We start from the raw sequence: 27,416 nt of genomic DNA, 5'->3' as shown, positions 1-27,416 counted from the left end.
TTATGATAGTTTTTGTGATGAAGTTCATGGAATTGTCTACTGTTGTGTAGGTCTTCATGTCTCCCAGCTACAACTGGTTATATCTGATAATAAAACAGCCCAAAATTCTCTTTGCAGAATACTCCTTAAATGGGTTTGATGACTGTTACCAACTGGGAGAGATGTAATCCAAATAATTATTAAACACCTCTTATAATTTAAAAAAATAAAAAAATAAAGGAGATACAATGTTTATCAAATATCCTTATGCCAGATAAAGCAACAAAAATCTAAAGTTTTCAAAATAAACATTCAGCTATAAACAACATATTATATTCTTGGTAACTTACCATGATGTAGGATCAGGGAAAGTTCTCAGAAACCACTCATGAAAAACAGGGGGATGCCTGGGCAGGAGAAATTCTTGGAATACTTTGAGTTTTTCAGACAAAGCTGCTGACTTTGGGAGCATACACTGACGAAGTTCCTTTCCTGTCATATACACTCCTGCAAGGCAGGGTGATTTCCATTAATCACACAGTCAAATAAGAAAAGGAAGAAAGTATTTTTCTTAAAAGTAGAACAGGAAATGTCTACTTTTTCTCAAATTGTTATTCAAAAAACAAATAAGAAACGTTACATAAAACAAATAAAAAACTTGGGCTGAGGCTGTAACTCAGTGGCAGAGCACTTGCCTGGGCACTGGGTTTGATCCTCAGCACCACACAAAAAGAAACAAAATAAAGGCATGCTGTCCATCTACAACTACATACATACACAAATAAAGAAACAAACAAATAAATAAACATATAACAAAAATTTTTTATGAACTCATTAATATTATAATAAAATAATAAATCACATTGTTTTTCTTTAATGCTTATCAAAAGTAGTCTCTTATTGATGTTTACAAAAACCAATGTTATGTAAACAAATAACTCCAGAATAAGAATCAGAAAAATTCCAGTGTTAGTGGTGACCCTAAATGGTAAAAATGCTGTAACATTTACTAAAACTGTAGTGAAATCTCTTGAGGTTTTTGGTTTGTTTTTTGCTTTCTAGTGCTGGAGACTGAAGCCAGGACTAATTAAGTACCACTGAGCTGCATCAGCAGTCTGTGATCTCTGCTAGTCAAAACAGTACAGGTGTGAACTGAATCATTACACATTGTGCTCTGCAATAATTTATGTAAAGGATCCATAATGCAACTAAATAAAATCCATATTGTAACTAATTCTTACAATAAACCTTAGAATCCAAATTATCTGGGATGATCAAGTTTTATGACAAGCTTATGATTTGAGGAATTTAGCCTGAAATGTTGTATGATTCAGCCATGTTCACAATAAAAACAAATCCAATATCAATATCTAAACCTTTTATTTCATCCTTATAAATAAAATAGTCAACAGCAAGTTCCTTGAATTCCAACTCAAGTGTGTTTGAGTTTCAGTTCTGCAGTGTTAGTCATGTGAACTTGGACAAGTTACTTGTATGATACTGTCTATAAAATAGAGATAATTAGGTTTGTTAATAATAAATGTGTACAACATACTTATAATACCCATAATATAGTAATTTATCACTATTATTTACTGTTATGGATTGACTTATGTTCCTTTTAATATATTAAAAAAAAGTAGAGAGATAACAGCTACCAGCCAAAGAATATCAGAAAATAAGAGAAAGTTATGAAACATGAGCTTTAAGAGAGACCATAGTCCTATGGACATCTTGATTTTGGAATTCTAGCCTCTATAATTGTGAGACAATAACCTACCTAGTTGTGGTATTTTTATAGCAGCCCATGGAAACTATACATTTATATTCTACTTCACTCTGATACTTGCTCAATACATCATTTTTTAAAAATTTATTTTTTAGTTGTAGTTGGACACAATACCTTTATTTTATTTATTTTTATGTGGTGCTGAGGATCGAACCCAGGGCCTTGCACATGCTAGGTGAACTCTCTATGCTGAGCCACAATCTCAACCCAATACATCATTTTTGATGTACTGCATCATAGGCATTTCAAAATCATTTACTTTCAAATAATTTTGAACTTATAAAATGTGGCATAAATATACAGAATTTCTGTATATTCTTCATCTTAATGTTCATAACTATCATAACAATAGTACAATTATTTAAATCAGGAAATTCTTATTGTTACTGCATTATTTTAATTTACTTTCAGACCTTATTCAAGTTTCTCTGTCACACTAGTAAGTACCCTTTTTCTGAGCCAGGATCTAATCTACAATTCCATAGTATATTTTGCTGTCGCTGAGAAGTCATCAAAACTAAAAAATTTGTCTTTGTCTTTCATTGTTTTTTTAGAGACTACCACTTTTATTTCACACTTTTGGCGATTAATTTTAGGATCCAATGATAATCACTGCCTATAACAATTCTTACTAGTGTTTGCTAATTGGTGATTTTCCATTTCCATCAATCTTTCTAAATTATCAACTATAATTCTACTGTAAGAAAAGGCTATTCCTACTTCTTAAGTATTTACTCAAGTGTTTGTCTACTAGTCTGGTTACTATGTCTGTCTATTGTATTTCATAGGTTATAATCGATTACAGTTATCCTATTATTTTTACTTAACTTATCCAAGATTTAGATAGAATCTCTCATTATTCACAGTATATCTACTTCTTTCCTAAATACTAATATACACATAGTTTCAGAACTGCTAATCACTATCTGGGAAAATTTTTTTCACATATATATTTTTGTAAGCCACTTCAAATCCTTTTTTCAGTGAAGATTAAGAAATATAAGAAATATAATTCAAAATATAAGGAAGGTAAGAAGAAAAAGACTTAAATGCCTCTGTACATAGAATTATAAATTTCACTATGGCTTATATAAACAAATATGTATACTGTCATATGCTAAAACCAATCATACCCATATTTTATGTGTGTAGTTATCACTCCCACATTATACACATGTCATAAGAATTAACTTAGTACCCTTTTCCTTATATATTTTGGTAAGAATAGGTCTCAAGCCAGCAGTGTTGTTCACCCATTCAATAATGCCACATTCATCATTTAGTGGAATAACTGCGTATGTTCGGATATGAAGTTCTCTTCTGCGAGATTCTGCATCTTTTCTTAAGCACTGTTAAAAAAAAATTTAAATAGAATTCAAAAGTTCTAAAAGTTATACAAATTATATCTAAATATTGTTCATTTTACAGCAAACAGATGCCAGAGGTGGTTTACTATGTAGTGAAGATAAAAGATAGCAAAGGAAAAGTATGGGGGCAGTATCCCTCAGCTATTTTCAAACCATTAAAAATGGCTTGAGCAAGTCCTTCTTTTAATATTCATTATTAATGTGACAAGAATATTGTGTGAAAAATATTACAGTTGCATATTTAACAGTGACAAAATACTGTCTTATTTCCTGTTTTTATAGATATTACTGAAAAGTTAATTACTCAAGCATACAGACTACTGTTTAATCTTAATCATCTAAAAAGAGTATATATCAAAAAAGTATGAGTTGCATGACATCCTCAAAATATATTTCTTACTCTTTCAGTTTAATTATTATAACTAAGCACACATACATAATTACAACTTGTTCAATCCAAAACCACAATCACTAATGCAAAACATATTTAAACTTTACAAATAAGTGGACTCTACAAAGGCTGGGAAAATAATAATGGCATTAGAATTTCGTGTAAAAATTAGTGTGTGGTCCTTAAGACCAAACATAGTAAGACTACAGTTTTTCATAATCAGGCTATTTTTATTTGACCATATTAATGACTAGTCATGGTAATGACATACCCTAATCAGTAACAAAGTTCATTAAGGCAAATTTATAAAATGAAGTCAAATTACTTGATACTTAAACCAGAAAAACACTCAAGGAGCTTTGGGAAGGATGTGCTAATGCTTTAACAGTCAGTAACTGTACTGATTTAGCAAACATTTTAAATGAAAAAGAATCCTTTTTATCAGATTACTTTTGAAATGTCTTTTTAAATATTTATTATTTAGTTGTAGTTGGACACAATACTTTTAATTAATTTATTTATTTTTACGTGGTGCTGAGGATTGAACCCAGGGCCTTGCACTCTACCGGTAGATGAGCCACATCCCTAGTCCCTAGAAATGTTTTTTAAATGTAGTGTTAACTTTTAAATTGCTTTGTTTAAAACAAACACTGACCATAACTGTCCTCTTTTTTTGGTGCTGGAGATTTATCTCAGGACCTGGGGACTCTATCCCGGAGCTACATACATCCCCATTCCACGACTGTCCTTTATTTTTTTTCCCTGGGGAAGAAACCCAGAGTTGTTCTTCTACTGAGCTACATCCCCAGCCCTTTAAAAAAAAAAAAAAAATCTTGTTGAGATACGAGTCTCACTAAGTTGCCTACACTGGCCTCCAACTTGTGTTTCTCCTGCCATAGCTCCTGGAGTTGCTCAGATTATAGGCTCAGAACTGTCCTTAGAAAACAAAACCAAGAAAACCCCTCATCTGTTAATATATCCTTTTTATGCTAAAGGCCAAACACTTTCTCCTAATAAAAAAGAGGTTCAAGTTGCCCGGTGCAGTGGTACATGCCTATTATCCCAATGACTTGGGAGGCTGAGACAGTAGAATCACAAACTTGAGGCCAGACTGGGCAACCTAGAGGGTCTTCTCTCAAAATAAAAAAGGGCTGGGGAACATAGTTCTGTGGTTGAGGGCCCATGGGTTCAATCTCCAGTATCACCACCAAAAAGACAAAACACACCAGTGAAATGTGGGGAGGGGAGAGGCAGGAAGGGCAAAAAAAAAAAAAACCGCAAAAAACTTGCAGAAAAATTCAAGTTCCATCTTTCCATAGTATGGCTTAATTTTTACCAATTAAAAAATATGCTACGGTTAATGCTTGGTTAATGAAAAATTCGAAGATATAAGACCATATATTCATAATAAATTTCTTACATCATCTTTGATATCTATATCAAACACCAATAAAACTGAAAAAAAAAACCCTAATTATTAGCTTTTATCAGTGAGGTGATAAAAACAGAACCTAACTTTTCATCCTCGCGTTGAAACATAACACCCAATAAATCTGATAGAAAAGGCATAAATTGACAACTTAATCATTAAATAGGAAATATTTTCAACTTAATATTTTATTTTTTTCTATATAAAAGCAATTTTCTTATTAATAATTAAGTGAAACAGGCTAGGGATGAGGTAGAACATTTCTCCACTATATGTGACACCAATTCATGACGTGATCCCAAAAATTAATTAAGTGAAACAGGCAATTTTACTTATATGTATATACTCAAAAGACTGAACACAGGGACTTAAATAGATAATAGTATACACATATTCAAAGGAACATTATTCACAATAGCCAAAAAGGGAAGCAAATCAAGTGTTCATCAAAGGATAAAGTAAATGTAAACTAGATATACAATGAGATATTATTCAGTTTGGGAAATTCTGAACCTTGAAGATATAATGCCAAGTGTAATAAGCCAGTCACAAAAGGGCAAATACTATGTGATTTCTACTTATATGATGTACCCACAGTGGTCAAATCAATGCAGATAACAAATAGAATGGCAGTTGCTAGAGACTGGCGGGGAATGGGGAATTACTGTTTAAAAAATAGTTTCAATTTAAGAAAATTTAAAAGTTCTGGAAGGGGATGATAGTAATGGTTGCAAAACAATATGAAAGTACCTAAGGGGCTGGGGCTGGGGCTCAGCAGTAGCACACTTACCTGGTATGTGTGAGGCACTGAGTTCCATCCTCAGCACCACATATAAATAAATAAAATAAAGGTCTACCAATTAGTTAATTAAAAAATAAAAAAAAAGTACCTAAGAGCACTAAACTCTTAAAAATGGTTAAAATGGTAAATTTTATGTTTTGTACATTTAAATCATACTTTTTAAAAAATGAAAAAGTCATACATCATTCCTTCTTTTTGAGAGTGATCCATCTGTATAATGAGAAGCCTATACACTTGAGAGTAATTCTGATAATTCTGAAATAAAAGCAAACATCTCCAAACCTTATTAATCAGGGAATTGAATTCCATTAGTCTACAATCCTTTCTTAGATCATCTTTTGGCTTACACATCATGATGTAGAATTTTCCATCTGAGCCTTTTAAAGAGATCTTCTTTGGTTTCTGAAGAGAAGCAAGAATTTCCACCTAAAAGATGATAAGTTCTACATAAAAATTAAGGCCAAAATTCTGTTTAATGTCTACATATTATAGATATTGAGTTATGTAAAATAAAAATGATGTAAACCAAGTGTGGTGGTGTATGCCTGTAATCTCAGTAGCTCAGGAAGGCTGTGGCAGGAGGACTGCCAATTCAAAGTCAGCCTCAGCAAATTTGAGAGGCCCTAAACAACTTAGTGAGAACTTGTCTCAAAATAAAATGTAAAAAAAGCAGGCTGTGGATGTGGCTCAGTGGTTAAGTGCCCCTGGGTTCAATCCCTGGTACCAAATAAATAAATAAATAAATAAATCTAACTGGGCATTTTTGTAGTAAATTTGTATTTTAACAAATTCTTTTAATTATTTAGGATCTAAAAAAGGATAGTCGCACATGAATAAAGACATATTAATTTCACCCAATTAGGAATAAATATAAAGTAAAAGAGTACTTAGCAAATTTATGCAGTTTCCTTCAAAGCAGTCACAATGTTAAAAAAATGTTTAAATATATTTTTTAGGACCTGTCTTCAAAAAAGTTTCAATGGTTTAAAAAATATCAATTGAAAGGAATTTGATTTTTTAAAAAAAGAACTTTCTCAAAGGCAAAGAAATATCGAACAAATCCAACAATATCATGTTATATACATATATAAATATACCAAAGGGAATTTCATCTTTATGTATCTGTAGAAAGTAGCAATCAAAAATAAATGAAGGCTTGTACGTAAGCTGGTGTGTCCACCAGTAATATAAAGGGACTGTGGCCAGGAATGCCAAGAGTGGAGCACTTTGTATTAAACCTTCAGTGAGTGGGTGAAATGGAGAGAGTACTGATTCCTTTAATAGGATGGAGTTTTTCTCTTTGTAATCATTTCCTTAATTTAATTAATATTTTGACTGTTTTCCCAATATTATTAGTCCTCATATGTATAATTATTTTTGGTGGTGGTGGTATGTACCAGGGATGAACTCTGGGGCACCTGACCACTGAGCCACATCCCCAGCCCTATTTTGTATTTTATTTAAATAGAGACAGGGTCTCACTGAGTTTCTTAGTGCCTTGCTTTTACTGAGGCTAGCTTTGAACTCCTGATCCTCCTGCCTCTACTTCCCAAGCTGCTGGCATTACAGGACAGGCCCTCATATGTATAATTTTGTCAAAAGAAACCCAATACATGTACAATTAAAATTCTCTTTAAAAAAAAAAAAAAAACCTTCTCCAAAATCAAGTCTACCTAATGAGGTGAGTAAACATGGTGAGTAAATACCATGAACAATATTGTTTAAGTTAAAAACAAAGCACTACTATGATAGTAATCATGCATTATATGGTTTGGTAACAGGCTATGAAAGCAGTGGACAAATGTCCTGAGTCTAAAAACTATTGGAATAAATATAGTTCTCAAAAGTATTTATTTAGGTGAAAAATTTATACAATGAAAACTACAGAACCCTAAAGAGAGAAATAGAAGATCTTAGAAGATGGAAAAATATACCCTGTTCATGGATACTCAGAACTAACATCATCAAAATGGCGATATTACCAAAAGTTCTCTATAGGTTTAATGCAATGCCAATCAAACTCCCAATGGCATTTCTTGTAGAAATAGATAAAGCAATCATGAAATTCATATGGAAAAATAAAAGACCCAGAATAGCAAAAGCAACTCTAAGCAGGAAGTGTGAATCAGGCGGTATAGCGATACCAGATTTCAAACTATACTACAGAGCAATAATAACAAAAACACCATGGTACTGGTACCAAAACAGGCAGGTGGACCAATGGTACAGAATAGAGGACACAGAGAACAATCCACAAAGTTACAACTATCTTATATTTGATAAAGGGGCTAAAAGCATGCAATGGAGGAAGGATAGCATCTTCAACAAATGGTGCTGGGAAAACTGGAAATCCATATGCAACAAAATGAAACTGAATCCCCTTCTCTCGCCATGCACAAAAGTTAACTCAAAATGGATCAAGGAGCTTGATATCAAATCAGAGACTCTGTGTCTGATAGAAGAAAAAGTTGGCTGCTCCGATCTACATATTGTGGGGTCGGGCTCCAAATTCCTTAATAGGACACCCATAGCACAAGAGTTAATAACAAGAATCAACAAATGGGACTTACTTAAACTAAAAAGTTTTTCTCAGCAAGAGAAACAATAAGAGAGGTAAATAGGGAGCCTACATCCTGGGAACAAATTTTTACTCCTCATACTTCAGATAGAGCCCTAATATCCAGAGTATACAAAGAACTCAAAAAATTAGACAATAAGATAATAACCCTATCAACAAATAGGCCAAGGACCTGAACAGACACTTCTCGGAGGAGGACACACAATCAATCAACAAGTACATGAAAAAATGCTCACCATCTCTAGCAGTCAGAGAAATGCAAATCAAAACCACTCTAAGATACCATCTCACTCCAGTAAGATTGGCAGCCATTATGAAGTCAAACAACAACGAGTGCTGACGAGGATGTGGGGAAAAGGGTACACTTGTACATTGCTGATGGGACTGCAAATTGGTGCAGCCAATTTGGAAAGCAGTATGGAGATTCCTTGGAAAGCTGGGAATGGAACCACCATTTGACCCAGCTATTCCCCTTCTTGGACTCTTCCCTAAAGACCTTAAAAGAGCGTACTATAGGGATACTGCTACAATGATGTTCATAGCAGCACAATTCACAATAGCTAGACTGTGGAATCAACCTAGATGCCCTTCAATAGATGAATGGATAAAAAAAATGTGGCATTTATACACCATGGAGTACTACTCAGCACTAAAAAATGACAAAATCATGGCATTTGCAGGGAAATGGATGGCACTAGAGCAGATTATGCTAAGTGAAGCTAGCCAATCCCTAAAAAACAAATGCCAAGTATCATCTTTCATATAAGAAGAGCAACTAAGAACACAGCAGGGAGGAAGAGCATGAGAAGAAGATCACCATTAAACAGGGACGAGAGTGGGGAGGGAAAGGGAGAGAGAAGGGAAATTGCTTGGTAAAGGAAGGAGACCCTCATTGTTATACAAAATCACATATAAGAGGAAGTGAGGGGAAAAGGGAAAAAAAAACAAGAGAGAGAAATGAATTACAGTAGATGGGGTAGAGAGAGAGGATGGGAGGGGAGGGGGGGATAGTAGAGGATAGGACAGGCAGCAGAATACAACATACACTAGTATGGTGGTATGTAAAAAAGTGGATGTGTAACCGATGTGAAACTGCAATTTTTATAAGGGGTAAAAATGGGAGTTCATAATCCGTGTGAATCAAATGTATGAAATATGATATGTCAAGAGCTTTGTTATGTTTTGAACAACTAATAATAAAAAAAAATTTTTTAAATAATAAAAAAATAAAATGGTAAAAAAAGTATTTATGTAGAAGTGCTTAGTACCATTTATTTAAAACAATCATAAATTTATAGCCATATTTTATACTAAAAAAACACGTTCTTACTAGCTGAATTTCATTTCCTTCTATGAAATAAACACAACCTGCATTTTGTTCTTTCTCTTCATTTTTAGGATAAAAGAGAATATAAAAAAATCAAATATTGGAAAAAAAGATTACCAGTCTTAACAACACAAGCATGAGAAAAGTTAAATCATTAGGTTGAAAAAGAAATTTTTATCACTGGATTTTATACCATCAGTACAAAACAGTTTCAACTTTATTTCCAGTCACTTTGTTTTTCATTCACTTAGATTCTTAGCTTGATTTGAAGTTTCTAGCTCACCTAATTTTTAAAATTATAGTTCATATAAAACTGAAGTTTACCATATCATCAAAGCCTGCAATATAGGCCCAATGCCCAGGAAATGGCTCATGATTAGCATGGGCACCCAGAATTGAAGGAAGAGTAGGTATCATGACAGACTGTAAAGGAATGAGGATTTCACTGAATGTTGCTTCTTCTACCAGCCTTTTAAGCATTTTGAAATGAGTGCTCATGCTTAATATGGAACTACTTCCATCAACCTGGAAAAAAAGAAATAGTCCATTTTAATTTCTCTGTGTACCTCGAATTATAGAACATTTAACTTCTACCACAACAAACATTTCACTTATACACTATCTTAATTACATGAACTAAGCTGCGCACAGTTTTCTACATATATATATATATTTTTTGAGATGGTCTTGGCTCTACTTCCAAGACTGGCCTCAACCTACTAGGTTCAGGTGATCCTCCTAAAAGCCTCATAACTGTGTCCAGTTACTTTTCTAAGAATTTCTAATCATCTCATTTTAATCTTTCTTTTACCTCATCAATAATAACAGTACATCACAGGATTGTGTAATGACTAAAGGAGATAACAGAAGTTTACAATCTATTATCAGGCATTAGAAAAAAAGATCATTCAAAAAGATCTATAAATCAAATTTTTGTTTTGTGTTTGGTACCAAATCTCATTTGTTAACAAAATGATACCTGAACTTCTCACATAAAAATGAATGCATTTTACAGCAGAAACAGCTATGTGTTTGATTATGGGATACTCCAATGCATTACTCTCAGTGGTGATATGAGAGTAAAGTATATACACTTTAAAAACTTGAAAAATTTGGAGTTTCTAAGTGTAGCTTGCCATGAAGTTGCAGATAAAGAAGTAGAAACCCATACACTGAAAGCAATTCTAACAGTGTGTAACAAATGTTAGTGATTATCATAACATGGTTTTTTGATAATGTCAAGCATATCACATGAAACAGAATTCATGAAGATGGCAAAGTAGATTACCCCTGAAAGGAAGATAAAAAACAGGGTAATCTATATCTTTTTACCTAGAAACATTTTATAGACTTTCAGTGTATTTCAAAGTAAAATCTATCAATTAATGTTAGTCTCTCCCTTTTTATAACCACCCCCTCCCACATACTCTTACCTTTCCTACATATTCTCCAGGTTTTTTCCACTAATTCCTTAGGCAGATTTTGTAACCATGTTCTTACTTCGGTCACAAGTCTACTAGAAGCAGTACTTACTATTCCAGATAATAATCATCTTTGGACACCTCAAGGCAGGAGAAGAAGTCTTACTCCCCTTTGTTTTCCTTAAAACTATAGTGTCTGCCCCTTCACAGGCACTGAAATACATCCTGAGCTATCAAAGTTTTAAAGATATGGCAGAATATAACAGACTACAATAAATAGCTGAATTTACACACTTAGATTTTTGTGGATCATTTTATATTCTCAAAATTACTTTTGATAAATATGGATAATCTACTTTCAGAAAATTCATATTAAGAATTTTCAGAAACTTAGAGGATATTTGGAAGACAAACATAAGTTAGAAATTTTTTTAAAGTTTATTAAGATAAATCATATGGAGGGTGGAGATGTAGCCTTGTGGTAGAATGCTTGCCTAAGCATGCTTAAGGTCCTGAGTTTGAAAGCCAGTACCACAAAAATGAATAAATAAAATTAAATAAATGTGTGTGTGTCTGTATGCTTGTATTTAAAGTACACAATTTGGTGCATTTTGATATATGTGTATCCCACACATTTTAGAATTATTTTAATTTTAATTTATTTTAATTTAATTAATCAGATAAAAGAAAGTCAGATTGAAATCATATGTAAGCTTTATATAAAACCATCTAACACAATGATCTGTAAGCAGTAAGATTTGTGATAGTACCGGTTTGTTGCACAATTCTAGAAGCTTGTCTGTTAGGCGAGTTGCATCTCCAACAAACTTTTCTAAAGACTTTTTCATACTAATAGCTTTCTTTAGGATTTCCTTGCATCTGTTCACACGCATGGGATACGAAGACTGTTAAAAAAAAAAAAAAAATTAAATGTAATTAAGACCTAAAAAGGATAACAAAATTTTTCATTGACAAAAATCAACCTAAAAAGTACCCATCATGTGAGTTTATACTGATAAAAAATTCTTGGAAATAAATTTGACAATGCCATCAAAGCCATAAAAATGTTGTTATCCTAGGACCTGGTACATTTTCTTTTGGGGATCTACATTGAAGAAACAATCAGAAATAAGGATAAATATAAAGCATGTCTAGATGTAATATAATAGCAAAAAAATAAAAATAACCTTAGTGACCAACTAAATAAAAATTTATAGGAACCTATTTTGGAATTTTATACAATTACTAAAAATGTATTTTCAAATGTGAAATTGCCAATGTAATTCAAATGTATTAAAATATGCTTAGAAAATATACATAGCAATGTATGAAGGTATGGATATAAATAGAAATGGCAGAAGGTATCAATTTTAATTTACATCTTACATTTCTGTGTGTTTTCTAAAATATTTACTTATTAAATATATTAATCAACTTAAATGTTCCATTAATAACACAATAGTCATTAGTATAATAGTCCTTGTAGTTTAGATTAAAACACTTGGGAAAAAACTGGTTACTGAACAGTTTATTAGACTTCATAAAGAAAACTTAATTCTTAGCTCTTAAGCATATTAGTCACTTCATTACATATAGTAAATATCTTCAAATATTAAAATAAGGTATTTTGCTATAATTTCTCTTTTTAAAAAGTAACAAAAATTACTCATCTAATATTTGTTCTACATAGTATTAAATAACCAATGCAATATAAAATAGTGAAAGATACTATAGTGATTAATATATACCTTTGATACAGCTGTCATCATCCACATTGCTTGCTGAGGATAGGCCAGAAACACTTTGGCTATTATTTCCATCAAGACAACAAAAACTTCATCATAAGAATGACAGATTCGAGAGATTAATTGTGAAAAAGCAGTCAAAAATTGATATGGAGCTAACTGGTTTGTGTGTTCCGTGATAACTTTATTTATTTTAGCCAAGTCATTTCTCATTTGCACACGATCAGAACGGCCAGCTAGAAGAAAGTTTGAAAGACCATAAAGAAGAAAAGACTATCAGTTCATTTCTCAAGCTATCGTTTTAATAATAGCTTTAAAATATATCATTCCCATGCCCAAAGCCAAAGCACCTGTCAAACTGTGAAGAGAGTTGTCTCTATCCAAGTAGGAAAAACATTCAGGGCCAAGAGCCATTAATTTTCACTGTTCATTGTAACTTTTAGGGTTAAGTAAATTATTTTCTTTAAACTAACATCTTTCAATGTGTTCATCAAGAAATAATCAAAATTTCATTGCAATTCAATTACTTTAAAACTCTATGATTAATCTTTCCCTTTCTTTTTCAGTTTCCTGCTCAAACTTATATATTAATTACCAAAATAATTCTTAGCTTTTGGTAAATTAGACTGTCAAGTCAAAGCTGACTTTTAAAACGAAGTTATGTCTTTCTAATCCCTTAAAATATTTACATTAAGACATGTACCTTTTTCCCATTCGTATGCCTTAGCACCAAAATCAAGCCATAGTGACAACATTCGTGGCATTGACTGATATATGAATTGATTTCCATACTGTAAAGATCTACAATTATATAGACAAGAAATATTATTAACATAGTGCTCTTTCTTATGTTACACGAGTTAAAATGTAAAGACAGCATATATGAATATGCAACAACAAATCCTATTGTTATATACAATTATAATGCATCAATAAAAAGGAAAAAGAAATGAATTCCTTGGGCAGAAAAAAAGGGTAAAGACTTAAACCAATCATTTCAGCTACACATAGCTTTCTCACAAAATTATGGTATTAATATTTCTTCCTAGTAGGGGTTATTTTTGACCCCTGCCTTCTTTTTTTTTTCTACTACATTCCTCACTTAGCTCTGTAATGCCTGCACAAAATTATACAGGTTTTAATCTAACCAAAGTCCCATCAATACTTCTTTCAAATTGTCCTTAGGATGGGTCCCTTCATTTGCATTTCATGGCCATAAGCCTAAGTCAAGTAAAATCATTCTATTTGATTACAATGATTCATTCACCCCAATTCTACATTTCTTCCCTTCAATGCATTCTGGATTGAAATTTTGGTTTTATCATGCTCCTCTGTTCAAAAACAGGAACTGACAATCTATCTGTGAAGACTATTTGAATTACTCTTCTGGGATTCAAGTGTCCAGTCCTTTATCTCTGTAATTTTCCAGTCTTAGTCTCCTATTTACCAGTATACAATTTTCATCTAGTCTAGTTTCCTCATGATTCCATAAACAAACCACTCAATCCTGTTTCTTGTTAAATCTGTGAAAAATTAGTAACATTCTCTCTTTAATGAAAATAATTTTTGAGACCTAGACATCAGTATATTTTATCCAAAAGTATTTTATTATGGCAAAACATACATAACATTAAGTTTGTCATCTTTACCATTTTTAAGCATATAGTTCAGTTGTACATTCACATTGTTGTGTAACTATCATCACCATGCATCTTTAGAAATTCTTCATCTTCCCCAACTGAAACTAGATACCTATCAAATACTCCCTCCCCTCAGACCCTGACAATCATTATTCTGCTTTCGATCTGTGAATTTGAGTACTCTAGGGCACCTCATTTAAGAGGAATCATATACTATTTGTCCTTCTGTGAATGGTTTATTTCATTTAGCACATTTATGTCCTGAAGGTTCACCCATGTTGTACCATGTGTCAGAATTTCCTCCTTTTTAAATACTATTCCATTGTATGGACACACCACATTTTGCTTATCCGTCTGTCTTTTCATGGGATGTTAAGTTTCTTCCATCTTTTAGCTTCTCTGAATAATGCGGCTACGAACATGGTGTACAAATTTTTTTGAGAACTGGGCAGGGACAGTTTTATGACACAGAAGTATATGTGCTTTTGTGTTGCCATATGAGAATGAGGGGATTTTCCTCTCTTGATATCTTACTACCAATTAAGAAAGCTGGCAGTTTTGTTTTTTTTCAAAGGTACACACTAGAGTTTTTTGGGGGGGAAGCGGGAGTTTGTGGTACCAGGATTGAACCCAATGGTGATTAACCACTAAGCCAAACCCATCCCTTTGTAATTTTTATTCTGAGACTGGGTTTCACTAAGTTGCTTAGGACCTCACCAAGTTGCTGGAGCTGGCCTCAAACTTGTGATCTCTCTGCCTCAGCCTCCTGAGTCGCTGGGATTACAGGTGTAATCCACCAAGCCTGGCCATTGTGATGTTTTTTATAAAACATTTTTATTTATTTAAATTGACAAACATCTCAATGAAAGCCATTGTAGCTGGGTGTGGTGGCACATACCTATTAATCCCAGCATCTCAGGAGGCTAAGGCAGGAGGATCATGAGTTCAAAGCCAGCCTCAGCAATTTAGCAAATCCCTGAACAGTTTAGTGAGACTCTGTCTCAAAATAAAATATAAAAGGGCTGGGGATGTGGCTCAGTGGTTAAGTCCTCCTGAGTTCAATCACTGATACCAAAAAAACCAAAAGCGCCATTGTAACAAATTTGTATTTCTGATGTTGAATGATATCAGCATTTTGTATATACCTCTGTTGGCCATTTTATGTGTTCTTTTAAGCAATGTCTATTCAGATCCTATGCCCATTTTAAAATTCAGTTGTTTTCTTAATACTGAGGGTTATGAGTTCCTTACATAGTTTGGCTATTAACTTTTTTTTAGATGTATGGTCTGCAATTATTTCCACCCATTCCACAGTTTGCCTCTTCACTCTGTTGATTATTTCATCGGTTGTGCAGAAGGTTTTTAGTTTGATGTAATTCCATTTGTCTATATTTGCTTTTGTTGCCTGTGCAAGAAAAGGGTTATAACCCAAAATTAACTGCCTAGACCAGCTTCATGGAGCTTTTCCCCTGCTTTTTCTTTTCATAATTTTATAGTTTTATGTCTTACATTTAAGTCTTTAATCCATTTTGAGGTGATTTTTTTTATGGTGTGAGATAAGGGTCCAAGTTCATTCTTCTATATGTAAATACTAGGTATCCAGCTGTCCCAACATTTATGGCATCTTTGTAGAAAAATCAACTGACAATAAATGTGTGGATTTATTTCTGGGCTCTTTATTCTATTCCATTGTTATGTATGACTATTTTTATTACAGTACTATGTAGTATTAATTACTGTAATTTTATAGTATATTTTGAAGTTGTTTGATGCCTCCATCTTTGTTCTTCTTGCTCAAAACTGTCCTGGCTATTTGGGATTTTCTGTGTTCTTCAGTTCCACATGAATTTTAGGATTTTTTTTCTATCTCCACAGAAAAGGCCATTGGAATTTTGATAGACTGCAAATCACTTTGGTAGTATGGACATTTTAGCAACATTTAACAATGTATGAACACAGGATATTCTGTGATTTATTTGGGTCATCTTCAATTTCTTTCATCAGTATTGTATAGCTTTCAGTGTATGTCTTTTTATTCTTAAGTATTTTACTTTTTTGGTAGGTATTGTAATGGTTTCTTTTTCAGATAGTATATAAAAATACTAGTGATCTTTGTATACTGATTTTATATTCTACAATTTAACTAAATTCATTTATTCATTCAAACTAACAGCTTTTTGTTGGGCCCTTTAGAATTTTCAATGCATACAATAATGTTCTCTAAACAGGGACAATTTAACTTTTCATTTCCAATGTAAGTTTCTTTTATTTCTTTTTCTTGCCTAATTACTCTACATCCTTGTCTTGTTCTTCATCTTAGAGGAAAATCTTTGAACTTTTTTTTTTTTAAATAGTGATTGAACCCAGGGATGTTCTGCCATTAAGTTACATCCCCAGACCTTTTGATTTTTAATTTTGAGAAAAGGTCTTGCTAAGTTGCTCAGACTGTCCTGGAACATGAAATTCTCCTGTCTCATCCTCTGGAGTTACTGGGATTGTTAGCATGCACCACCACACATGGCAGCTTTAAACGTTTCACCATTTAGTTTGAACTTTGCTGTGGGTTTGTCATAGGTGGTCTTTTTATATGGGGGCACCTTCCTTCTATCCCTAATCATTTGAGAGATTTTATCATGAAAGGAAATTGAAATGTGTCAAATGCTTTTTCTGTCTGTGTTCAGAAGATCATATGCTTTTTGTCCTTCATTCTATTAATGTGATATATCATATATGCAGATCTACTTTTGTTGATCTATCCTTGCACTCTTGGCATAAATTGTACTTATCATGGTGAATCTGAATCTTTTTAATGTGCTGTCAAATTTGGTTTGCTATTACACCTTTGTTATGACATCTACCAGACCTCTGCAGTCTTGACTAAGTCTCGCTATCCTAATATATATATATATATATATATATTTTTTTTTTTTTTCTTTTCTTTTACAATATTTTAACTGACACACAGAGAAACACTTTTTAGGGGGAGGTGGGGGTACCACGGATTAAACCCAAGGGTGCTTTACCCCTGAGCTACATTCCCAGTCCTTTTATTTTTTATATTATATCTTTTTTCTAAGCTGCTAATGGTCTTGCTAAGTTGCTGTGGCTGGCTTTGAAATTGTAATCCTCTGCCTCAGCCTTCTGAGTTGCTGGGTTTATAAGCATGTGCCATCATGCCTGGCTGTGAAGAGAGTACTTTTGAAATCATAAGTTTTAAACTCAAGATTGCCCAAAACCCATGATTTCTGGACTTCTACTTCTGTTATCTTGGCTAATATCAGAAAAATATTTGTTATTTATATGACTGATTTTGGTATCTACTCACATATTCTATTATGTACAATTATTTAAATGTTTTATATACTTTTATGGTTTCTCTACCTAAATAAACTGAAGCTCCTTAAGGGCAAACACTGATACTTAGCAAATAAGTTAATAAGGTGTTAATAATTTATTTTTAATAATGTATGAATAATGATTAATTAATAAAATTAGGCTTTGGATTTTATATATGTGCAAGGAGCCATAGATGAAATATTCCCCAAGGGCATGCCCATAATGACTGACTTCCTCCAGCCATACTCCAACTGTGATCACTCAGTAATCCATTAAAATTATTAATCTTCCAGATGGATTAATCCACTGATTAGGTCACAGCTCTCATAATCTAATCAATTCACCTCTGAACACTATTGCATTATCTATCCTCCCCTTCCCTCTTCTCTGCTTTACTTTTCTGGTACTGGGAATTGAATCCAGGGGAGCTCTGGCACTGAACAAAGCCTTTAAAAAATTTTTTTTTTTTTTTTTTGAGATGGGGTTTTGCTAAATTGCCAAGGCTGGCCTGGAACTTGTGATCCCTCCTTAGTCACTGATATTACAGGTGTATACCACCAAGCCTGGCTGAAATTAAAAAAAAAAAAAAAAAAAAAAAATGTATGCATGTATCAATTTTTCCACTAAGAAAGTTTTTAAAAGTATAAGGAGCTGGGCACAGCTCCCTGCAGCTTGGGAGGCAGAGGCAGGAAGATAACAAGTTCAAAACCAGCTTTAGCAAGTTAGCAAGGCCCTAAGCAACTCAGCAAGACCTCTGTCTCAAAATAAAAAAATATAGGGGCTGGGGTTGTGGCTCAGTGGTAGAGCACTTGCCTAGCATGTGTGAGGCACTGGGTTAGATCCTCGGCATCACATAAAAATAGAAATAAATAAAATAAAGGTATTGTGTCCATCTACAACTAAAAAAAAATTTTTTTAATAAAAAATGGGTGAGGGACTGGCTCAATGATTAAGCGCCCAGGGGTTCAATTCCTAGTACCAAAAAAAAAGAAAAAGTAATAATAATAAAAAAGTATAAGGAAAAAATTTAAATCTCACCAAAGGTTATAGACTGAATCAATGGTAAAGCAGAAAACATTCTGAATATGCTAAGATATGTGTTAATAATTATTCTGACATATATAGGCAAATATGCAGTTCTTACACTTACCTTCCAAAATGAAGGACTATATACCTGATAAGATCACCTTGCTTTTCCATTTTGTTGTCTGTTACCATGGGCATCAATTTGTCATAATACTTGGCAAGGTAGAAATGTCCATCCTCCCACTCTGGGAGGAACAAGGTGACATCCTATAAGAGAGAACAAAAGATACCTAAGAAAACGTCACACTGCTGGGAAGTAAGTGTGAATAGGTTTAAGGATTCTAGTCACACTTGGTATGAGGCCCACACCTACATGAAATTGTTACCTGTAACTTCAGCTAGCTATATAATATTCCATTATAAATTATGCTAATTTATCCATTCTATAACTGACCTTAGGGTTACTTTCACTAAAAAACCTAGAAAAAATGACATTATAAACATTCTTTTACATTTCCCATGAGGACATGCTGGGTTTTATTATATTCTGGATATGAACCCCTTATCATTTATAAATGTTATAAATATCTTCTAACCTATGGCTTGCCTCTAATTTAAAATGGTGTTTTCTTAAGCCAGACACAGAAAGACAAATATTGCATGTTTTCTCTTATGAGAGGAAACAAAAATAAAAATTACTTGGAAGTAAGAGAGAGATTATTAGGGAAAGGGAAGAAAATTGTGGAGAGCAGAAGAGAGAAGGGAGGGGAAGAAAGGGAAGTAACAGAGGGTGGATATAAACAAGGAATGAAATATCACTGAGAATGGTGGAACTCGCCTGTAATTCTAGCAACTTAGAGACTGAGGCAAGAGCATTGCAATTTTAAGGCCAGACTCAGTCACCTAGCAAGACCCTGTTTCAAAATTGAAAAAAGTAAACTAGGACTGGGGTAGCAATGGTCAAGTGCCCCTGGGTACAATCCCTGCTAAGTACCCCAAAAAAGGACAATGTTTATATGTATGGAAATGTCACAGTGAAACCTACTAATCTGTACCATAAATACGTGTTAATAACGTAATTAATACTAAATTAAATGAAAGTACCACTAACTAAATTAAAAAATTGAAAAAATAAAACGGTATTTTTCTGATGAACAGAAATTATTGTTTAATTTATTGTTATGGTTTTGGTCTATTTAGAGGTCTCTAGGCCTGGTAGCTCAGTGGTAGAGTCCCTGCCTAGCATACACAAGGCCCAGCATTTGAAGTTAGTTTTTGTTTATGATATAAAGGAATTGTTTGACTTTTTTTTTTCCCCTGTAAGATATCCAAATGATATAACTATCATTATAAATGAAGACTATTCTTTACCATCCTACAATACAATCTGGAAGCTGTCTGTGCTCTCTCTTCTGTTCTACTGGGTTTTATGTGTCTAACATCATATGAATATACTACCATTTTAATTACTCTACCTTCAATAAGTCCTGATATGTATGCAGGTTATTCTCAGTTTGACAATAATCTACAGTTATACTTGCCACCCTTGAGCCTTTTCCACCCTGCTCAGGGCCCAACAAGATTGACATTGATGACTTACATCAATGGGCCTGTGTGGCCTCAAGCATCCTGTGAGGTTCAGACAATGGGAAGTTGGAACAGGAGGATGGTGAGGTTAAGGTTTCTATACCCTATGGTTTACTCCCAGTTGGGCTCCAGGTGACAGTGGCTATTTCTTTCCCTAAAGTCAAGTTCTGATAAATCTTTTGATGGACATATAACTATTTCTCTTGGGTAAAATACCTAATAATGGATTGGCTAGGTCATGTGGCAGGTTTATATTATCTTTTCATATTCCCACCAGCAATGATGAGAGGTCCAGTTATTGGAATAATAAGTACTGCTAGACTTTTCAACTTTAGCCATTCTGATGTGGTGAACTGGTTATCTCATTGTGGCTTTAATTTGCATCTTCCTGATTAAATCTGTTTTTATGTACATTTTATTTATTTGTATATACTGTTTAGAAAGTGTTTATTCAAGACTTGGTAGATCATTAAATTTAGTTGTTTGTCTTATTAAATTTCAGGTTCTTTATAATTTAGATATAAGTCCTCTGTCCTTACAGGAAATACATTATTTCCTTCCAATCTATGGTTTATGTTTTCATTTTCTAGATTATGCCTTTTGTAGTAGGTTTTAACTTTGATGGCAATCCAATTTATTAGTTTTTCTTTTAAGGCTAATTTTTTTGTGATCAAAGAAACATTTGTCTAACCTAAGGTTTTAAATATTTCATTCTATTTTCTTTTTTTTTTTTTTTTTTTTTTTTTTAATTTTTTTTTATTGGTTGTTCAAAACATTATAAAGCTCTTCACATATCATATTTCATACATTAGATTCAAGTTGGTTATGAACTCCCAATTTTACCCCAAATACAGATTGCAGAATCACATCAGTTACACATCCACATTTTTACATAATGCCCTATTAGTAACTGTTATATTCTGCTACCTTTCCTATCCTCTACCATCCCCCCTCCCTCCCCTCCCATCTTCTCTCTCTACCCCATCCACTGTAATTCATATCTCTCCTTGTTTATTTTCCCATTCCCCTCACAACCTCTTATATGTAATTTTGTATAACAATGAGGGTCTCCCTCCATTACCATGCAATTTCCCTTTTCTCAGATTATGCTTAGTGAAGCTAGCCAATCCCTAAAAAACAAATACCAAATGTCTTCTTTGATATAAGGAGAGCAACTAAGAACAGAGCAGGGAGGAAGAGCAGGAAGAAAAGATTAACATTCTATTTTCTTAATCTAGACATTTATAATTTTAGTTTTTCAGTTTAGGAATATAAACTGCTTTGAAATAACTTAAAGTAGAACGATTACGTTTTTCTCACATAAGATTTCCAGCTGTTCAAACACAAGATACTTGCAAATGGTACGTTTTAAATTATTTTCTTGCTGACAAAAAAAAAAAACTGAATTTTTTATATACCATTATATCAAGCAAACTTCTTAAACTCACTTGATATTTCTAATAATTTATCAATAATCTTTTCAACTAAGTAATATCATTTCAAATTAAAAAATGTTTAATTTTTTCCCTGATTCTTTATTTCCTTTTCTTCACTATTACACTGGCCATACTCTCAAGTGTTTAACAGAATTGGAAATAGTAGGCATCTTATATTATTCTTCATCTTAAAATGAAGGCTAGCAACATTTTACTGTAGAGTAAGAAGTTGTACACTTTCTGGAAATACCTTCCACCTTAATAAATGATGTTCTATTCCTAATTTGCTAAGAATTTTAAATTATGAATAAATAATAAAATATCAAATATATTCTGCATCTACTGAAATGATTATGAGTTATCTCCTTAATTTTGTTAATATGGTAAATTACACTGATTGACTTTCATCTGATCACCTACTCTGTAATCCTACAATAAACTTAACAAAATACTTTGTTTAGGACTGTTGAATCTATTTCTCTAAGTGGAGTATAATTTTCTTTCCATGGAATGTTTTTGTTTGGTTCTGGTATCAAGACTATTCTGAATTCCTAAAACTACCTGGTAAATGTTTCATCTTTCCCTATTCTCTATGAAAAAGTTTTGCGGAAAAAAAAAATCTATGATTTCTTTTTGAATATCTGGGACAATTCAAAAGTGAAGACAATTAATTCTGTAGTTACATTTGTGGTAAGTTGTTTAATTTACTTTAGCAGTTAGAGAACTATTGAGATTTTCTATTTCTCCTATGTCAATTTGGTAAGTTCTATTTTGTCCCCCCTAAGAATTTATCATTTAGAAATTTTCAAATGTGTTAGTGATGTCCCCATTCTTTTATAATTTTAGTAAGCTCTGTAAGAGTAATAGTGATGGTCTTTATTAATTCCAGAAATCAGTTATTAGTGGTTCTCTTTTTTGTTTGTTTAAAATATTTTTTAGTTGTTGATAGATCTTAATTTTTTTATTTATACGTGGTGCTGGGGGCTGGGGATGTGGCTCAAGCGGTAGCGCGCTCGCCTGGCATGTGTGCGGCCCAGGTTCGATCCTCAGCACCACATACAAACAAAGATGTTGTGTCTGCTGAAGACCTTAAAAGAGCGTACTACAGGGATACTGCTACATAGATGTTCATGGCAGCACAATTCACAATTGCTAGACTGTGGAACCAACCCAGATGCCCTTCAATAGATGAATGGATAAAAAAAATGTGGCATTTATACACCATGGAGTATTACGCAGCACTAAAAAATGACAAAATCATGGAATTTGCAGAGAAATGGATGGCACTAGAGCAGATTATGCTTAGTGAAGCTAGCCAATCCCTAAAAAACAAATACCAAATGTCTTCTTTGATATAATGAGAGCAACTAAGAACAGAGCAGGGAGGAAGAGCAGGAAGAAAAGATTAACATTAAACAGAGACATGAGGTGGGAGGGAAAGGGAGAGAAAAGGGAAATTGCATGGTAATGGAGGGAGACCCTCATTGTTATACAAAATTACATATAAGAGGTTGTGAGGGGAATGGGAAAATAAACAAGGAGAGAAATGAATTACAGTAGATGGGGTAGAGAGAGAAGATGGGAGGGGAGGGGAGGGGGGATAGTAGAGGATAGGAAAGGTAGCAGAATACAACAGTTACTAATAGGGCATTATGTAAAAATGTGGATGTGTAATCGATGTGATTCTGCAATCTGCATTTGGGGTAAAATTGGGAGTTCATAACCAACTTGAATCTAATGTATGAAATATGATATGTCAAGAGCTTTGTAATGTTTTGAACAACCAATAAAAAAAAAAAAGAAAAATAAATATTGAAATTCTCCATCTCTTAAAAAAAAAAAAAGGATTAAAAAACAAACAAAAAAAGATGGTGCTGGAAATCGAACCCAGTGCCTCACACATACCAGACAAGGGCGCTACCACTGAGCCCAACCCTAGCCCCCTCTTGTTTGTTTTTTGCTTTTGCTCTGCTGGGAATCCAACTGGGGGCCTCATGCATTGACAAGTGCTCCACTGCTGAGCCACATCCCAGCCCTGTTTTTATTTATTTTCACATTTATTTACTTTTTCTATCCTCTAATTCTCTCCCCTCTACTTCTAAAACTTTAATCTCATGCAATTTATTACATACACTAAAGTTCTGAGGTTTGTATTTAATTTGTATCTTTTTTCAGTCTCTTTTTCCTGTCTATGATTGATTTTTAAGTTTCTATTCCCATGTCTCTAATATTTACTTTTGCAATATCAAATTTGCTGTCAACTTCATTTTAATTCCCTGGGATAAATACCTAGGAATTGCTAGGTCACTTAATAGGTATGTATTGATTTTTTACATTCCCATAGCAATGATACATTTTTATATAAAGAATTCCATTTGGGTAATTAAAAAAGAATAACTTCTCTATTGAGATATAACATACAAACTATACAATTCAAAAGTCAAAAATCATGCTTTTTTTTTCTTTCTTCTTTTGTTTTGTTTTGTTTTATTTTGGTGCTGGGGATTGAACCCTGGGTCTTCCAAAATCTTTCCACCTAAGTTTATAAAGTATGCCTTCACTTTATTTTTCCTTTCTTTTGTTTTCTTTGTAATTCCCCCACTTTTAGTCCTTTTCTAATTTCTCTGACCTAAATACTTAGTTCATTATTTTTGAGCCTTTACCTTCTTTTAATACATGCAAGTAAATTTTTAAATTCCTTTTAAGCATGCTTATAGAAGTATCTTACAGGTTTTGATGTCATAATTCTATTATCATTTAATTCAAAGTATTTTAAAATTTCCATTGCAATTTTTTAATTGAACACTGGGTTGTAAAAATTAATAACTAGTAAAGAAGTTATACATTGGTTTTTCAAAATTTTCAGGCTAGGATGCAGTTAACTTTGGGAAGGTGGGTGAAGATATGATGAGTGGGGTCAAAGAAGGGGTTGTGGAGTGTTGCCAGGCCTACTTCTTGACCTGGTAGATGGTTTCATGAGTGTATTTACTTTGTGAAAATTTCTAAACTAGGTGGTTTCATGAATATATTTATTTTGTGATAATTTCACATACCAACGATATATATACTCATTAAAAAGTCAATTTCTGGGCTGGGGATGTGGCTCAAGTGGTAGCGCGCTCGCCTGGCCTGCGTGCGGCCCGGGTTCGATCCTCAGCACCACATACAAAGATGTTGTGTCCGCCGAGAACTAAAAAATAAATATTAAAAAAAATAATTCTCTCTCTCTCTCTCTCTCTCTCCTTAAAAAAAAAAAAAAAAAAAAAAGTCAATTTCCTATTTTTTACACGTGTATGTGGATCTGAAAAATCATTTTATCCAGTTTAAAAACTGTTTCTAAATGAAATTACATTAAACATATACTTGCCTTATATTTTTTCATAATTGCATTGCTTTCAAAGTTAGCAGTTTCTTCCATGAAACGACCCACTAGTAGTGTAGCTCGACCATGAATTAACATGTTCTTACTCTCAGTTGGGGTTTTATTTTCAGGAAAACATAATTCAACACCCTTTTGAAGAACAATAAGTGCCTGGTGAACATCGCCCTAAAATAAAAGACAATAACAAACCTTTAAATTTGAGAATATATTACTATTTTTTGCCTTTAAGGTTCATTAAATATACTGAGACATAAATCCATTTGTAATTTTATATTTATTGCTCATTTCCCTCTTATTAAAGAAAAATTCTAAAAAAGGGAACACTGATTCATTTCATGCAGAATTCATATTCATTCATTTTATAATTAAAGTGGAGGGAAATGAAAATATATGTAGATGATTTAGAATAATGATCATAAATAAACTGAAATCACTAGATTAAAAAAGTTGGTAGATGTAGCAGGACACTGGGGAGTATTCCTGTAATCCCAGCAGCTAAGGAAGCTGAGGGAGGAGAATCCTAAATTCAATCCTAAATTCAATTTATGAATTATTCATTTCTAGAATTTTCTATTTAATATTTTCAGTCAATAATAAGCCTCAGCAACTTAGCAAGGCCTCGAGCAACTTAGTGAGACTATGTCTCAAAATAAAAAATAAATACATAAATAAAAGAGGGCTGCAGATATGGCTTCATGGTTAAGCATCCCTGGGTTTAATCCCTGGTAGAGGAGGGGAGTTCTTAGATGTATGTGCAAGGCCCTGGGTTTAATCCCCAGTACTGGAGGAAAAAAAATCATACTCAAGTGAAGAAACAGACTACATATATATGTAAAATAATCAAACATTATATTAAGTACTATAACATAGGACTACACATGAGTATTAGAGAAGACAGGGGAATTCCCTAAATCTAACTGAAGATACATGAAAATAAAGGACAGAAGTAATCAGGAAAGGTTATCAATGTGGGGGAGGAGGAGATCTGAATTAGATTTTAAATAATCTGTGAAAATTTTCCTGGCAGAGGATTTAGTGAAGGACATCCTAAGAAGAAACAATGATTTTAATTGGGAGAAAAACAAGATAAAGATAGTCCCTGACTTATGGTTTTCACTTAAATTTTTCTGATCATACAACAGTGTAAATGTCACACATGTTCAGTAGAAACCATACTTTGAACTTGAATCTGTTCTCAATCTGGAGATATGATACTATGATGTTGGGCAGTGGTGATGAGCCACATCTTCCAATAAGCACATGATCATGAAGATAAAATAACTGATACTCTATAGTATACAGCAGCCCCCCCTTATCTGTAGGCAATATGTTCTAAAATTCCCAGTGCATGCCTGAAGCTGAGGATAGTACAAAAACCTATATATATATTGTGTCTTTTCCTATTCACACACAGCTGTGATAAAAGCTTAATTTATAAATAAGATATAATAAGAGAATAATAATAACTGATAATAATGGAGAAAAATTACAATAGATAGTGCTAAAAGTTATTTAAATACATAAATAAGTATTAATAAGAGAATAACAATAAAGGAGAATAATTATAATATACTGAAGTACAGTTATTTAAAACTTATGAATTATTCATTTCTAGAATTTTCTATTTAATATTTTCAGTCAAAGGTTGGGTATGGGTAATTAAAACCTCAGGTAAATAAAACCATGGAAAACAAAGCAAAGAATAAGAGGGTGACTACTGTAATATTGTGCTGCCAAACTATTATATCAGGTAGGTTAGGTATAAATGCACTTATTTTCAACTTATGATAGGATACAGCCCAATAAACCCATAAGTTGAGAGGCAGCTGTAAGCTGATTTTAACTGAAGCATAAAGCATTTGTGAGAGAGTGACAAACATAGCTTAAAAGGTTGGATGATACTTGATTGGAAAGGGCGTTGTGTACTTGTTAGATTTAATCCTAAAGGTATGAAGCATATTTTGAAGAGTTTAATCTTTTTGAAGAAGCAATAAATTTCAATGTGTACTTTAGAAAGACCACAGACAGCGGTAATATACATGGAGGAACTGTGAGATCCTAAAAAAGGTTGTTAATGTTATGAAAGTCTGGAAATAATAAGGGCATGGATCAAAGCAGTGAAAACAAATAAGAAGGAGAGTACTCAAATATTCCTAAGGTTGAAGAACAAAGAATTACTCT

At 33.0% G+C, this 27,416-nt stretch overlaps 1 protein-coding gene across 6 annotated transcripts in view; it reads right to left on the bottom strand.

Moving 5' to 3' along the window:
- Atr (ATR serine/threonine kinase) overlaps window positions 1-27,416 on the bottom strand; it is a 111,507-nt gene that overhangs the window by 10,693 nt on the left and 73,398 nt on the right. For 5 of the 6 annotated variants that reach the window (XM_058574885.1, XM_046431924.2, XM_058574886.1 and 2 more), the window contains 9 exons: window positions 25,221-25,400; window positions 18,955-19,097; window positions 13,532-13,629; window positions 12,832-13,064; window positions 11,854-11,988; window positions 9,987-10,187; window positions 6,040-6,183; window positions 2,967-3,117; window positions 330-486 (listed from right to left, as the gene is read on the bottom strand). In XM_058574885.1, the coding sequence (XP_058430868.1) occupies window positions 330-486; window positions 2,967-3,117; window positions 6,040-6,183; window positions 9,987-10,187; window positions 11,854-11,988; window positions 12,832-13,064; window positions 13,532-13,629; window positions 18,955-19,097; window positions 25,221-25,400 (1,442 nt within the window). Of the gene's footprint in view, window positions 1-329; window positions 487-2,901; window positions 3,118-6,039; window positions 6,184-9,986; window positions 10,188-11,853; window positions 11,989-12,831; window positions 13,065-13,531; window positions 13,630-18,954; window positions 19,098-25,220; window positions 25,401-27,416 lie in introns of those variants that run through there. The other variant, XM_058574888.1, reaches the window with a different exon arrangement.

This window comes from Marmota monax, unplaced genomic scaffold (genome assembly GCF_021218885.2).
Source record: "Marmota monax isolate L192 unplaced genomic scaffold, Marmota_monax_Labrador192_F-V1.1 WCK01_AAM20220418_F8-fsc00022, whole genome shotgun sequence".
Classification (NCBI taxonomy): Eukaryota; Metazoa; Chordata; class Mammalia; order Rodentia; family Sciuridae; genus Marmota; species Marmota monax.
This window is presented reverse-complemented; position numbering and strand designations above follow the sequence as displayed.